Source organism: Glycine soja, chromosome 1 (genome assembly GCF_004193775.1).
Source record: "Glycine soja cultivar W05 chromosome 1, ASM419377v2, whole genome shotgun sequence".
Taxonomy (NCBI): domain Eukaryota; kingdom Viridiplantae; phylum Streptophyta; class Magnoliopsida; order Fabales; family Fabaceae; genus Glycine; species Glycine soja.
Genome location: NC_041002.1, coordinates 5,710,326 through 5,726,904, shown reverse-complemented (window position 1 = coordinate 5,726,904; position 16,579 = coordinate 5,710,326). Strand labels below are relative to the sequence as shown.

General features: G+C 29.2%; 2 protein-coding genes across 6 annotated transcripts; one reads left to right on the top strand and one right to left on the bottom strand.

Moving 5' to 3' along the window:
• Positions 1–683: 683 nt before the first annotated feature.
• On the top strand, positions 684–2,616 carry LOC114411318. Of its 3 annotated transcripts, XM_028375038.1 has the most exons (4): positions 684–1,297; positions 1,526–1,620; positions 2,088–2,168; positions 2,290–2,616. In XM_028375038.1, exons 1-4 carry the CDS (start codon positions 1,189–1,191, stop codon positions 2,407–2,409), a joined length of 405 nt encoding a protein of 134 aa, XP_028230839.1. In that variant the 5' UTR covers positions 684–1,188; the 3' UTR covers positions 2,410–2,616. The 3 variants fall into 3 exon arrangements, with proteins under 3 accessions (XP_028230839.1, XP_028230836.1, XP_028230842.1); XM_028375035.1 differs by having other exon boundaries at positions 686–1,297; positions 2,088–2,616; XM_028375041.1 differs by lacking the exon at positions 2,088–2,168 and having other exon boundaries at positions 688–1,297.
• A 3,105-nt stretch (positions 2,617–5,721) lies between these two features.
• LOC114411302 (beta-1,3-galactosyltransferase GALT1-like) lies at positions 5,722–11,580 on the bottom strand. Of its 3 annotated transcripts, none has more exons than XM_028375027.1 (8): positions 11,201–11,580; positions 8,895–10,022; positions 8,222–8,457; positions 7,842–8,123; positions 7,426–7,554; positions 7,179–7,355; positions 6,510–6,617; positions 5,722–6,250 (listed from the first exon to the last, which is right to left on the bottom strand). In XM_028375027.1, the coding sequence occupies exons 2-8, from the start codon at positions 9,661–9,663 to the stop codon at positions 6,032–6,034; spliced, it is 1,920 nt and encodes a 639-aa protein (XP_028230828.1). In that variant the 5' UTR covers positions 9,664–10,022; positions 11,201–11,580; the 3' UTR covers positions 5,722–6,031. The 3 variants fall into 3 exon arrangements, with proteins under 3 accessions (XP_028230828.1, XP_028230824.1, XP_028230830.1); XM_028375023.1 differs by having other exon boundaries at positions 11,395–11,580; XM_028375029.1 differs by lacking the exon at positions 11,201–11,580 and adding an exon at positions 10,306–10,700.
• Between the last annotated feature and the right edge of the window lie 4,999 nt (positions 11,581–16,579).

The following is a 16,579-nucleotide window of genomic DNA, read 5'->3' as shown; positions in this document are numbered from 1 at the left end:
GGGATCAATGTAACCACTGTTGATAAAGCCTTAAGAAACCCAAAGGGCAAAACAGATTAAACACTCAAATGCTCTCGCTAATTTGCCTCAAATCCCAGAGGAAATCTATACCAAAATAGTAGCATACATAATTTGGGTAGCAATAAAAAGTTGTAAATGAATACCTACAATCCTAAAGAACAGTCTCTCAAACAACCCTACACACAAAAATACATAATTGCTATGCTATTCTTGTCTTGCAACTGTCATATCCAAATGTAGGTGTTCAAGAGTTGGCAACAACCCAAATTCTCCATTCCCAGATTTAGACAAAAGAGAAAATTCATTTATAAATGAAGTTTTTTTGTAAATTCATTTGTAAATAAAATTTTTTTAGAAGCAATAAAATTTTAGGATTATTATGTGATCTATTTAGATAAATGCTAGAAAAAAATTTCTTTTAGACACATTTTTTATTATTAGTTAAAACTATTAAAAAATTACAAATTTTTGCGAGTCTTTGTTTTATTTAATGAGTTCCTCTTTCAATTTTGTAATTTTTAATAAATAATAAAGTTTATTTTAAAAAATATGTGTTAAAGAGTATATTATTATCATTCTTCTTTTATATATCAAATCTTGTTATCGATGGGAGGACTTTATTAGGGGACAATATATAATACATCTAGGACTATTTTCCTTATGGCTTGGTCATAGGTTGAAAGAATCATTAGTATTGCAATGAAGGACCACTTTGCAAATTTAATAAATTTTCCTACCTTGCTTTACAGGTTGCAAGTAATGAATCTAAGCCATTCAATAAAAACATCATTAAATCTAATGGCTCACAATAATGGTATTCTCGTACACCACCTGAGACAAGCCGTAACCTCGAAACATAAAACCTCGGCAACAGACACCTTACTCTGACATTTCACTGTTAGAAATAAAATCGTTCAGCCATTTCAAGACCCATTTGAAATTACAGAAATAAAATTAATCCCAAGATAACTAGCTGGTCTTCAATTGCCGTTTTGAATTAAACATAGGTCTCCATTTCCTTCAATTCCCAACCAAAATGAAAAACTTTGCTGCTTTTGTGAACCTGCACATTAATTGTTTGTCATAATTCCTGTATGGAACTCATTCTTGCATATGCATTTGTAGCACGAGTTTGGGTGTTTTTGCAGTTCACACGGCGCTTGAGACATGCACAATATGGCTCAAGTGAATGTTCCAATGCTACTACAGTTTAAGAATTCTGCTCTCTTTGGAATCCAACCAAACTCGTTTGTTTGCTTTCAGACACAAAGTAAAAGTAAGTTCAGCAGAAATTATTCTTGCCCAGTTTGTTCTTCTTGGGATTTTTGTTGCGTGTTCGAGATTTTAGTCTCTTAGCCTCTCCAGTACAATATGTTAGCATTTGACTTTATAACGTGGATGCCAACAATATGCTTATAGTATTAGTCACATAATATCTGTACATGGATATAATGTTGAATGTGACTTTGATATTGATTGCTATTTACTTTGAATGTTCCTACAGGTATAACTAAGAAACCATTAGTGATTGAAGCCAGAGCCAGAGCAAATACTAGAAAAGAAAGTGCAAAAATTCGGAACAGAAGGATGCAGAAAAAGGTTTGCCTTTGTTATATCTTCAACTTTTGTACTGTCATATCTATTGTAGCCAAATCCCTGTTCTTCTGCAGACACATTTTACATTCCATGTGGAATACATGTGTGCTATGCCATTTAACTTATTCCCTTAGTAAGACATGTCATCCCATTTTTTCCTAGTTAGCTTCAGATTTCAGTAAATTCTTTCTGTGAACTGTCTCTTATCCACAAGCCCTTTAATATATAGAGATACATACTATGCTATGTTTTACTTACATAATATAACAGTTGACAAGCTGTTACAGCATTCATAAAGGAAACTAAATTCATCAAAGTTTTAGAGTGCCTACAGTTATATGCCACTCCACTACTAGCTGCCAAGTACCATGTTTTTCCACCATCAGCTATTAATACAATACATGATTTTGTCACACATCCAAGGCTTTCGGTATTTTGCTCAGATAAGCAATTATATGCAATGCTTGTAGATGACAAAAATAAAAAAGTGTTTGCTCTATGGAAGCACTCTGCAGAAATCGTTTCGACAAGATCCTCCTTGTAGCACTCTTCTTACAAACCAACACGAGACATGGAATGCATCCTTTTCAATTTCCTTTGTTTTTTGGGGTCTCATTAGGCTTTTGCTTTCTATTTTTTTTGTTTTTCTGTTTTGTCATAACATGATTTTAGGAAGCTGCTCATCGTGTCGGAGAGGCACTTGTCAAAGCTTGTGTTGATCTCAACATAAGTGAAATATCATCCTATGATCACAATGGCCTCCATTCAAGCTATGGATTCTTACCAAGATAAGTCTGTAGCTGATATTGCTTCTCTTTTGTGAAACACATGTGAAGAACTCATGTTGAAGTCGATTTTATTCGGGTAGGACATCACTTTTCTAGAATATTTGGTTGCAATCTCGCGTGATTGACCTTTTATGTAAGATAAACTTTGAAACATCTAAAATTCTTTATGCCATAATAATATATATTGATTGGAATCCTAATCTGGACATACCCTGCCCAAAGTAGTTGCCTGTTCTACATCAATGATTTACTTAGGGGGGGAGGCGTGGAGCTAGTCATTTTTTTCTTTGGAGAGGGACAAATATATATTCGAAAGTCACTATATTAAATTTGATCAATAATCAGAAGATTCATAATCATTAATTTTATATAAATATAAATTATCCACAAAAAAGTATAAAATATAAATTAAAAGTAGAAGAGAGTATTTCATTAGGTAGAATTAAAGAAGGTCATAATAAGGCAACATATTATTTTTTAATCATACGTGTGGAGAACGGTTATAAAAGACAAAATTTACTCCAATTATTTTTACGCCTTAAGGAATTAGTCTCATAACTTTAGGTTACATGAATATTTGCTTTCAGCAAAAAAAAAAATAACATACTAATATTTCTTTAGAAGGGATTAGTCTCTTCAATTTCTTTTCAAATTAAACGGTACTTTTTAAAAATAATGAAGAGGCAGTTTAAAAAAAATAATGAAGAGATTATCAAATAAAATATAGGTATTAGGTATATTATAGTTTGGAAATGCTTCTTGGTACGATAGAAAATTCGTATTAAGAGTACGAATGATGTGGCATGTAATTTCCTTCCATATTGGCTTTTTTTTCATCAATCAGCAATTATTACTTACTAAAAATCCAATCGAACTTCAAGTCTTCCAGTCCTTCTCCTCCTCCCTTATGGTAGTGATAACAACTAAAATATGCAAAGCCCACTCTCTTGAATGCCTCACTTATAATCGCAATTTTTTTTTTCTTCTGTCTGAAAGGCAGCATTTTTTTGCTTATTTTATAAGGGTCCTTATCAAATAAATGTTTTGATTTAGGGAGCTTTTAAAAACTTCATAATCGAATAGTAGAATCTATTTCCTGAAGATAGAGCAAACAGAAAGGACCCTTTTATTTGTGTCATAGCACTTGTGAGAGAGCATTCATGATTAGTGGTAATCTCGGCTAGAATCCGAAAAAAATGTTATTTTATTTTTCTTATAATATTTTAATTTTTTTTTTGAATAATTACATTGCACATCAGAAATTGAAAAAACACGGCCACACCAGTTATTTCGTGCGTTTCGTGCTATTTGGTTTCGTACCAAATAGCATTTCTGATTATAGTTGGTTTTAAACATTATATGGAAAATGCTTTGTAAACATTAAAATACTATAACAATAAGTTGTTTCCTTTTGATTTTGTGGTATATTTTTTAAATGGTATATATGAAAATGATAGAATAAACAACAAATAGAGATAGTTATATATATAATATCACATGAGATGTTATTTTTCTATGTTTAAATAATGAAACAGAGACTTGTATAGAAAACTATAATCAACCAGAGCTAGTGGTCGAACCTTGATATGACTTTCGAAGCATACACTATAGTTGATTCATGGTGCGAAATTGCGAACACATAAGAGTCGGTTTTGATATAATTGAATTTGAAAGATTTTGATGGAAAAATCGTTGTATTTTGTGATGGTAAAAAGTAAGTTTAGAAGGATTAACTTTGTTTATCATTAAATCTTAAATGTAAAGGTTTGTACTTAACTCAAGAGTAATGATTTCTTAAAAATGCAAAAGTTGGTACAACAAGATAAGATTTCACATTTATCGAGTCACATTATGAACCTTCACATCACTTGTCTTTTCATGATGAAATAAAAATGTTAAGTTCTTTGGACTGTAAGACTACCATTTCCTTCTAAATTTTTACTCAAGAAAAAAAATAGTTGTAACTCACGGTAATTTTACTTCACTCTACCTATTTTTTTTATTTTTTATTTGGATAAGCAATCTATCTAAATTAATCAGATTCTTAATTTAGTCTCCGAACATTGATTATAAAAAAAGGCTATAGTTCTAATTGAGCTTTGAACAGGAAACCGAAGGACTTTTTCTCTTATTTTCAACAACTTAAGGATTCAAACATGTTTCGTAGCGTGTATTACATCACTCATGCTTAATTACTTAGTAATGTTTCACGAGTACTCGTAGCATTTTCTTTCCTTTATTTATTCTAGTTTTTCAACTCAATCACATCTACTGTCAAATTGTTCATCCAACGACATGATTCATTGACAAGATCAACTCTTTGTAATTAAGTTCATGACAAATGCCACGACCAAAACACCCTCTTAACAATTGTAGTTTGAATTTAGTTCTTACGCCTGGAACTGTGGCTTATCACCACATGTCCTTGTCCGTGACGATATTTAAGTGTGCGGTTAGGATCAAAATAGAAAAAAATAAAAATAGAATTTTTTTTAAATTAAAATAAAATATAAAAGATATTCACAAAAATATAAAATTTATCTCTTATTTCTCTCCGACCACCCTATATCAAATAGAATCTAAGTATTTGTTAGATGGGCAAATAAATTCCAATATTTGAACAAAAAATAATATACAAATAAAATATTAATATTATATAATACCAGTAATGTTAACTTTTATATTTAACATACTCATTTTTATTATTATTACTTTTTTTCCTTGTCTCTTTAAAGTCAAGCATTTAATGAAAAAAAGAAAAAAGTATTATATATTAACTTTATTGCAACAGTTGTTTGTTCATTACTCATTTAAATAACTTTTTTCACTATTTTTTCTACTCTAAGTTTTTCTTACTAATTGTTTAATTTATTTACATATTATTTTTCTCATTAGATTAAAATTAAGCATTTAATTTAATGTCACTGTTAAAAAATTATAAATACTATTTATTCTACTTAGTTTTTATAATGTAAAATACTGTCAAAGTAGAGAGATAAAATCACCAAATACATCAATAAGTAAAGATTGTTCTAACTTATGTCTTAGGTTCGAGATTGGTTATGCAAAATTGTATTTAAGTACGAAATTAGAATTAGGTATTTGAAAGACAAGGTTTATCCACTATGATAATCCTTTCTTTTTCATACACATGGTCGAGATGAGATTAGGCCCTGTAAATATACTTAAAAAATTCAGTCATCTATAAACTATAGGACCTTATTGATTGGTAAATGATCCTCATCCTGATTCAAATAAAATTGTCATATAAAAAAATATATGTCCTCTTTAAAAGAAAAGGACAGGGAGATAAAAATAAAAATAAAAAATTGTGGTTTCTTAGTATAATGACATCTCAATCAAAATTGATTAGGTGCCAGAAAATCTGATAAACTATTTCCGATTGACCGATCTATACAAATCTCTCTCTCTCTCTCTACATAGAACAATCATCAGATTTACTTAAACGAATTAATGACTAAGAATATGCCCTACCATTAACCATTTCTAATAATTTCAGGCTAAAGCTAACTATTCTAATCATTATACAAGCTCCCCAGCCATTCAAAAGGGGGATCTTTTTCTTTTATTTATTTTCAGTAAGTTGTAACCTGGTCAGTCATCAATCATTTCCTACTATCACCACAGCATTTTGCACGTTTATCTACCTGAAGCTTCTGCCACAAACAGAGCATCTCCCTAGGGCCTTGGTAATGGGCAACCACATAACCATCCTTACAACCTTCAGGGTACACTCTGACCTCATTCTCATAGCGAACTTCTAGACCTTCCTTCTTCATGTCAGCGATCCAGATTCCCATTGCAACGTCTTCTAGTTTAAACATCTGCCAGAAAGAGTTAACATTGAATCATTGAGGGTGTGTTTGGAAAACCGTTCCAACCATGTTGAACGAAAGTTTTCCAATTTCCCATGTAAAAATGGAGAAGCAGGGGGGGTTGCTTTGGCGTTCAGTTGGCCAACTGAATGCCAATACAAACACGCAGAGTGTTCAAAGATGTCAACATTGTGTTTGCACAAAACACATTTAGCACAATTGCAACTATACAAACAGTTTTCAACAAGTAATGGATTTTATTATATACCTTCAAATGGTTCTCTCTGAATTTCTTGGACACCGTCCTAGCGATATCATGTGAGACCACATAGCCGGGACCATGTGCCCAAGGAGGATAAGTTCCTTCGCTCCATTCCTTTAAGGTAGCAAGCAATAAGATAATTGTAAGTGTAAGTTTTTCAACGTAGCTAGACAAGAAAAAAAAAAGAGACAGCAAATGATAGCAATATACTTTTAAATACAGAATATCTACCCTTAAAAAAATAAAAAAAACTGGAAGCACACTCAGAAGTTCCAGATTTCTAAAACTAAAGCAACTAGAAAGCGCCATGCAGCAATTCAATCCAGTTTTTAAGTTAGTGTTTTTTTTTTCTATTGAGATTCTGATAGTGTAACTTGAACAAGCGTACGATAACTAACATAAAGATATTTATCCACGTCTGGTCAATGAATAAAAAAGTTTCAACCCTACCATGCAAAATTATATTCGTTATAATTGGAGTACATACTTGCACAAAGAGACGAACACTTTCAACTGATATCTATTTACAAGCAAGCCTTATTAACAGAGTTGCATATCAAATAAGCTAATAAGAATTTTTACAATTATATGTAATAAAATTATAATCAGAAACTGAATAACATAAACAACAAAAGGAGCAGGAGATAATTAATTCTTTAATGAGAAAAATCTTACCTCTGGGCTGATGTACCATTTGCTATCTGTATTTCGATGAGGTCTGGAATCCAAATTGATGAGTCCATATAGTAACCCATGATCCGCATTGATTCTGTGCAAAGAGTCTAGAACTTCATCTACCCGGACAAATGCATCATCATCTGTCTTCATGACAAACTTTGCAGAAACTTGTGTCTGTTGAAGAGATCAATTCAATGAGGCTAAGGAGAGATTCTCCAAATCAAAGTAAGAGACAAATCATTACCCCAAAAATGCAGATAGCTAAAGATTTCCAGGTGATGAGGCTGTAGTAGTCAACAAATGGCATCAGCTGCACGTCTCCATAAGTCCGTGCTTCTCTCCACAACTCTTCATTAACTACAGTGCTTTTATGCTGCATAAGCTCAAATAAAAGACCAAATTCAGAAAACATCTACGTGTTTCAAAATGTAGCAAAATATTGTGTCCATCTTGATCTTTATCAGAATGAAAAGGCTATGATAGTACAAAAATACTGAAAACAAATGTTCCAATAGAAGCAACTTTCACTACTTAATAAGATAAGGATGAAGAGCTCCAATTTATGAAAAGACCAAGAAATTTAATCTCATTTATGATTTAATAAATTGTTTTTTCTACTAATATTTAGAATCATGCAAGAAAATCACAAACAATACCCACCAAACCAACAAAGAAGCGCACAGCTGTTGTATTTGATCGAACTGCATTGTACTGCATCCAGGTTCTTCTAACAGCCATCCGACGCTTGAAATTGTTAGCAGTAGAGAAAACACCAATGAAGAGATCCAATGGGGTCTGTGCAGATATAGGACTTGATTTCAATGATTCTAGGTCAATAATATGCTCTGAATCCTCTGATGTGGGCAAACCACTGGCAAGAATAGATATTAATTTGAGGTCCCCTGAGATTTTTATTTCACTGACTAGCCATGGCTCCAAAGTCTGAGATATAACCAGTTGAGTCAGTCAACTTAATAAAACATAAAAGTGTTCAATATTTCAATGTTAAATAAATCAGAAACAAGAGAAAAAGAATGTACTTCACGGAAAGCAAACGAGGTTATGTGCTTCCCATCAACTGTCATCTGGATTCCTTCAGATCCCACTCTAAGAGTTGCCACAAATGGGTAACCTTGCTTAAAAGGAAAGTATTTCCTATTTACTGATTGTTCGTCCATTGTTGAAGATTGTCTTGAAGTGTGGGAATGCATGCCAGCTGGGTGACGTTGGCTAATGTTCTTCCCTACAATCTTATTGCACTGCTCCAAATCATCAACTGCCAAAAGAAACAGCATTATTATTAAACAACAGACGTCAAGTATTTATGTAAAAGCAGGTCATGGAATTGAGCACAACTTCTGGACCAGGAAAGACCACACAGCTAAAGCTTTAGCACTAAAACTTAATAGATCAGAAGAGAAGATATAAAACATGTCCTCACAAACAATTGATTTTCATGTGTATAGGTTCAAGTCTGTTGCATCTATTTTCCAACATGAATAGCATACGAAAACTAAGCAAAAAGCATGAGTATCTTGGATACAAGAATTCCATATTGCCAAAACTGTTATAGAACAAACACACTTCAGTAGTAAAGGGGTTCGTTCAAATTTTAAGAAATCTGATTTCAGAATTGTGAGAGGAACTTCCATGTCACTTAAGAACACAAATTGCTATTGATATTGAACCAAAAAATAAGAATAGAAATTTCACCTTTGTCAAACTTTTCAGGAGTAGGGGATGGACAACGATCCTCTTCACCCCAATCATGAGCTTGAGTCCAGGAGTTTTGGACAATTACTGGATCCTCAGTGATTTTATCCCCATGAAGCCGAACATTATAGTGCAAAACAATTGGAGGATCAGGCTCCCCAGGAAGTGGTTCTCCAGTCAAGTCAATCCGAAAATTACCTAGCAGGCCATTTGGAATGCCAATTATGGTGATGGAAGAACCTTGTGTCAGGCCGCAAGGTAATTGCAGTTTATAACTACTATTACCAAGTTCAGTGGAATTCATGTTATTAAGAAAATGGGGACACTGCTTCTCTTTAGCTCTTGAACTATCATTTCCATGACCTTGCTTTTGCTCTTCAATTGAGGAAATAAGGCTATTCCACACACTGGCAGCCTCCTTGATAGCTTCTGCTGCATTGGGTAAACCCTGAACATTATCAATTAAGTGGTTCAATTGGTTCCATGTCTGCAGAGCTTGTTGCTCTTCTTTGGAAAAGTTGCTCCCAGTAAAGAGGCTAGATACTAAAATATCAGAAGAAATAACTTGAGAATGACCATCTGGATGTTTTTTAATAGCATCCGGTACTGTGGGATTTATCCATAATAGAGGATTAGTACCATTAATGAGGACAGGTATAGTCAGATAACCTTCACCAATAGGATTTTTCATGACCCCGTATCGCAGGATCATAAGCATAAACAACGTAAACAGTGAGGCAATCAGAACTCCTCCATACAACTTCTTCATTTTGATGATCCTATGAACGAGTCAATAGTCCTGAATCTTCATGGTACTAGATCACAAGGATGTCAAACTACTACTAAATTGGTCATTATCTTTCATACAATCCCTTGTGGTAATTATGGAGGAAACAAACATAGAAGAAAAAAAAGGGATGCAGATGGTATATCAGATTCAAAGAAATAACTGTAGGAAAACTTTCACTGATTAGCAGTGCAAGATTCAATTCTTTCTTTTTAGTCTGCTATGTAACTGATAATCAAATATCAATACCAACTATCATCCTTTGGAAGCATGTGTTGAAAGCAGATACATCCACCATGAGAATTATTTGGAAAGCATGAGATTTAGCTAGCATACCAAACCTGTAATCAAAGCAAAACAAAATTTTTCTATTAAATACTGTAGCTGATGTGTATAAAACTACCCAAGCAATCAATGATTAATGCAAACCAAGGCAAACACATGATTTGTTCTCACTTGAAGAAACATAACACCTATTTGCTAGGAAGCTATCACTTGCAATAAAAAGCAAACAAACACCACAAACAAGTACACAAGTACAGTTAATATTTAAAAAAAAAGAACTAAAATGTAAAATTTCTAGAGAATCTTGTAGTCTGGTAGTACATATAATATCAGCTATACCAAGTCATCAACAATTAGTGGATTCAAACATCATCACAAGAACCGTTGAATTTTTACACCACCATGAAGTAATATGGATCATGGTCACAATTTTCTTTGCAACACAAACTTCAGATTGGTTATTAGTTATCACCGCTTCAGGTTCCTTTGCCACCTAATGAAAATACTTTCCATGTATCCTGTTAACATTTATTGAAGAAAAAACGCTTCCCACTTTAAATAAAGTATTGTAGCAATTTACAAGTGTTCACTGGTCAATGCCTTCACTTAGCAAACAACCACCGTTAGGTCAACATAGCAACAATACAATATAAAAATTTAACCCATTTCCATCGTAATTAAAACCATAAATTATAATCAGGAGAAAACTAGAAAGAAAAAAAATCAGAAACACTAAGGACCACACTAAACGGTTTCCTAACAGTATAAACACGGAAAATTAGAAATTCAATTCAACGCAAATTACGCGTTACTTATAATTAAATAACCAAAAACCCGATGGCTACCTTCATTCAACTATTAAAAATTTAAACTCAGATCATACTCCATCCACCGTTTCGCGTTACATCAATTAAAAAGAAAAATTATGAAAGAAAAAATCAAATTGAACCGTTTGAGCTTCATCCTCTAGTCGGTGCTCTTTAAATTAATTGCCGAAAAAGAGAAAGCATGCATCATAACCAAAATCGCAACAACAAAAAAATTATTAACACTGAACAAACAAAATTAAATCATTTTCTAGTCGATGCTCTCCAAATTAAACGCCGAAAAAGAGAAAGCATGAATCATAAAAAAATAGCAATAAACGAACAAAAATTATAAACAGTTATTAGCACTAAACACTAAAATTAAACAAAAAAAAAAAAGTGTTAATCAAGTTCGGAACGAAGTTTACAGCGTGGAATCAAAGTGCAAAGTAAGCAAACACAGCATCGCACAGATCGAACCGCGTCAACAGTCAACAAAGAATCTCGAACAGAAAAAAGCGAAAACGGAAAGACTCAACGCGAAAAGGTGCGTGGAGCGAGAGAAAATCGAAGAGAGTCGCAATGTTGAACGGCGACGAGTGACAGAGCGTGTGTTTTTTACCTGGCGAGATTTTCTCGGGAAATGGCGGAGAATGTAGAGAGAGAAAGTAGAGAGGTTTTTTTTTTTTGGGTTGTTTCTGTGTTTCAAAATGAAGTTTAGCTGGTCTTTGTGTCGTCTTCGACTTTCTTCTCACCGTGTGTGAGAGAGAGGTTCCTTCTTCAACTTAATAATACAAAGATTCAAAGAGGGTGACAGAGAATTAAAATAAAATAAAAAAGAAACTTAAAAGAAATAAAAAGCAATTAAAAAAAGAAAAAGAGAGAGAGAAAGAAAAGTGAAAACAGCAACCGAGACATTTGGCTACCGTGTCTTACGGTGTAACTGGAGTTCTTGGATTCATCCGTAAAGACTAAATCTGTAAATGGGGATGTATGTGTACCTAGATACTATCCCGGCTAAACCAAAAGAGGGTCATTTTTTAATTAAAATTATCAATGGAATAAAATTTAAATTAATACAAAAAAAAAAGATAAGACATAAGTCAATTTATTAAATAGGAGTATTTTTTTTTCAAAATTATTAATTAGAAGTCGATTTTAAATTATTATCCATTTTGAAGTATTTTTATCACGATTTCAGTTTTTCTTTTAATTACTACTTTTAAGGTGCAGGATTTTTTATTTTTTTTTACATCTTCAAAATTATATAAGTTCTTTTTATTTTTACGGCTTCAAACTCAGGAGTTTTTTTTTTTTTACTTCAAAGTCATTTTTTTTACTTTTATTTTTTTTTGTTTTTTGTATTATTTTTTAAATTGAAAATAAAATTTTAATTTAATAATTAAATAAATAATTTTTTTATTTTTTAGTTAATATTATATAAATATTTTTTGTTTTATTTAATATGTTATATATTTTTTTAATATTTTTTATTTAATATGCTTTCTATATTTAATATTTTATATATCTTTTTACTAATGTTAAAGGAATTTTATTTGTTTTATAAATTAAAAATAATAAAAAAACATAAATTTAAAAAGATTAAAATTCATTTAATAAAATGATGTACTAAAAATTTAAAAAATATATAAGTATATTAGATAAAACTAAAAAAAAAGTATATAAAAAACATAAAAAGTTGGAAGTCTTAACTGATATTATGACTTTCAACTCAGAAGTCATAACATTTATTATGATTTACTCTAAAATGGATAATAATTCAAAATCAACCCTTAATTTGTAATTTTGAAAAAAAATTACCCCCACTTAATAAATTGGTCCTGATAAATATCCTACGACTTTTGAATTGTTGAAAGTCGTATACTGTATTATCACTTTTTTTCATTGAAATCATAAAATATTTTATGACTCCCATTTTTATTTTTATTTCAATACTATTATCTAATAATTTTTTTTTATTGAAGTTGTAAAATATTTTAGGACTTTTTTTTTTCAGAACAACTTTAAAGTCATAAGGATATTTTTTTCTTTTTTTTCTTTTTCCATTTACGACTTCAATTTTTAATTTTTTTAAAGTCATAAATAGTTTTTATTTTAATTTTTTAAGAATTAATGTATTTTTCTTTTTTAGTTTAATTTAATATTTTCAATAATTTTTATGTTATTTTATTTGATATTTTCTATATTTTTTTTACTAAGGATTATTATTTGTTTTGTAAATTAAAAAAATAATGCAAAAGTTTAAATTTAAATAAAAGTATTAAAATATACCACACATATTTGTTTAACAAAAATAAATGACCTCAATATTTGAGTTCATATTTTATGTTTGATCATTGGAAGTAATAAGAGTCGTATACGTAATGAAGTGAACTAACCAAGTTCAAATAAGTCTAAGAAATATTCATTATGTAGAATTAAAAGACAATCATAATTATTGTCCATACAAGTGAGTTGACGACTAATATTATTTTTACTTTTTAATTTTATGTGTTTAATTTGTATTTTTTATTTTATATTAATGTATTATGTCGTTTTTATTTTAATAACTACTTTTTTTACTAATTTTTTTCTATTGTTAATATTAAAAGAATTTATAAAATAAATAAATTAATACTACTATAGGAAATTATTAATTTAACTGTGAAAAATATTTTTTTTTTAAAATTACTATTATTTGATAAATTAGAAGTTAATATTAGTTAGAAAATATTTTTATTTAAATTTAAGTTTTTGATTATTTTTTTAGTTTACAAAGCAAATAATAATCCTTAGTAAAAAAATATAGAAAATATTAAATAAGAGAATATAAAAATATAAAAAATATTAAATAAAACTAAAAACATACATTAATTCATTAAATAATTAAAATAAAAAAATTATTTACGACTTAAAAAATTAATAATTGAAATGGAAAAAGGAAAAAAATACCCTTACAACTTAAAGTTGTTCTAAAAAAAATCGTAAAGCATTTTATGACTTCAATAGAAAAAGAAAAAAAAATCCCTTAGGATTTTAAAGTTGGATTGGAAAAAAAAAATTGAAGTTGAAAATATTTTATGACTTGAAAAAAAAATCATAACACAGACTTTCAACTTAGAAGTAGTAAGATAACCTACTGCTTATCCATTTTTAAATATTAATTTAAATTTTATCTCATTTGTTAATTTTATTTTAAAATGCCCCATTTCCGTTTTTTTTCCTACTATCGACGATAAAGTTTGTCATGTATCTAATTGAATAGGAGATATTTAAGGTTAAACCTTAAAAATGCAATTTCATTAAACACTTAAAATCAAGAAAAATATGAACATATTTCTACTGTCAATTCATTTTAATAAAATCTTTAAATTATTCTTTTCTATTTAAATAATTTAAGATTTATGATTGATTTTAGTCCTGAAACAAATATAAAAAATTTGTAAAATTTCAATAAAATTTGAGGAAAAAAACTCTAAATTAAAATAAAAGTTTAGTTTGCAAAGTTTTCAAAAAAAAATGTTTAAAACAGTTAATCAATTTAATTTCTAAATATTTTAAGTAAATAATAATAGTTCTAAATTTTAGGTAAAAGAAAATTTACTGCAAACCCAAATTAAGTTACTTTTGGTTTTAAAATGACTTAATCAGGTTAAAAAACCTTGAAAAAACAAATTGAACGTGATTCAAATCAACAGAATTAAAAAGGACAACTAATATTTTACTTAATGAATAAACTAATATTATAACAAGTAATGATAGTGTTATACGAATAGTTTTCAACATATATGATAAAGTATATTTCATTTTTTATTATTTTAAACATTTTTATATCAATTTTATCTAGTAGTATTCTTAAATAAAGTTTTCATTTTCAAGTCATGGGTGGCGTTGGCCGTTTCCTTTGTGGATTTGAACAGGTAAAAAAAGGCATGACGCGTGAAAGTGACCGGTAAAAGAGGAAAGGTCAAATTTGTACTGTTTTATTATATAAGATTAATAGATAATAATTTATTATAAATATTTTAAAATATTAGAAATTATGATAAGAAATTTATTAGTAGTAATTTAGAATGGCTTTTTAATTTCTCAACTAGTATTCTTTTTTCTTCTTCTTTTTTTGACAAATCTTAGCTAGTATTCTAACATTTGCCTTTATTTTATTTTTCCATTTTTTGACCTGGTCCAGTATTCCATTTCCATCTTCGTAGTGTCCCATACACACCCTCTTGCTTTGTCGGTTTCTGGTAGAATCCCAAACACTGCCCTCTGATATTTCTTTTTTGGTATTATTACGTTTTTAACTAATATTTTATGAATTAAGTTTGTAATCTTGGTATTACAAATCTCAACAAGAAAATGTTAAAATAGTTTTTAAAATATTAAGCAGTAATACTATTTTAAAAAAACTATTTAATACATTAGTTTAGAACTCGAAATATTACTTTATTTCATTTTACAAAATGTTTTAAATATATACATATTTTCAATAGTCAAATTCAAAGAGTACTATTTCTACTTTTTTTTCAGTTTTTATAATATAACAAGACAGGTTGATATCTAAATTCTTACACAAAAAAATATTAATTCATGAATATTGCGGTCCATTGATCACAAGTTAAAAAATTGCTTAAAATAATTGCTAAAAAAGGCTAATCCACCATTGATCTACAAATTATTGCTTAAATTAGATTGACAATTTATATCTATGCAGCTATAAAGCATCTTTAGTTTATGCTTCTAATTGAAGTTTTTTTTGTTTTTTTTATTATTGAAGCTCAAATAATGAAATAACATAGTAAATATTTTTAAGAGTCATGAACATTCAAATATTAGAAACATCTTATTAATATTTTTTAAAATTTTTTTTGGATGAGAGACTATGAGTGTCCTCCAAACCAATGGATAATACATCATAGATTAATCTCGCTTATAATTTGTGATTGTTGTTAGCTTAAAGAATTTTGCACACCAAAAAAATTAAACACAAAATATAAATAAATTATTCTCAAGATGCAAATGTACTTAAAACCTTACACTTAACCTACTATGATAACTCTTTAATTTTTATTTGTTTCTATTTATCTCTTCCTTTTATATCACATCACCAATTATATGGATTATTTTTTTTCTGTCTTGTGTTATATATATATATAGAGAGAATTCACTTATTTTAAAAGAAACTCTTTTAGAATTATTTATCATTTTCATCATCTTGAGATCTAATAATTAAAATTAATTATTTATTATAATCATTAGATTGTAAATAAATAAATAAATATGTATGTTTTATTTCTAATAAATTTTTTGGGGACATATTTCTAATAAATTTTCAACGTACTAAAAAGGACAAAGTACTAAAGTGTGAAAATGTCAATTTTTAACACCATGAATAAATTTGATTTGGATATTACTTAAATTTAATTTTTCACAAAAATAATTATTGGTTAAATTTTATTTATTTCCACTCAAATTTTAGATTAATTAAAATCGAACTAGAGAATTAAGAAAAAAATACCGTAAATAAATTAAATTGAAATTAATTATGAGACTTTTTCCCTGTATTTACTTTACTTGACTAATTAATAAGTTAATAACTAAGGAAGACCCAGATACACACTTTATTAGTATTTTACAATTTTAATTAATGTGAAAATATAAATTATCTATATTCTTTATTATTTCAGTAAATAGAGTACTACATTTTTTCTTGTCAAGTTGCGTGCTAAGTCCCCAGCCGACAATGATTGACGAATAATGAAATTCACAATGACCCCCAACTTTGAATGTCAATTTACTGTAGTCGA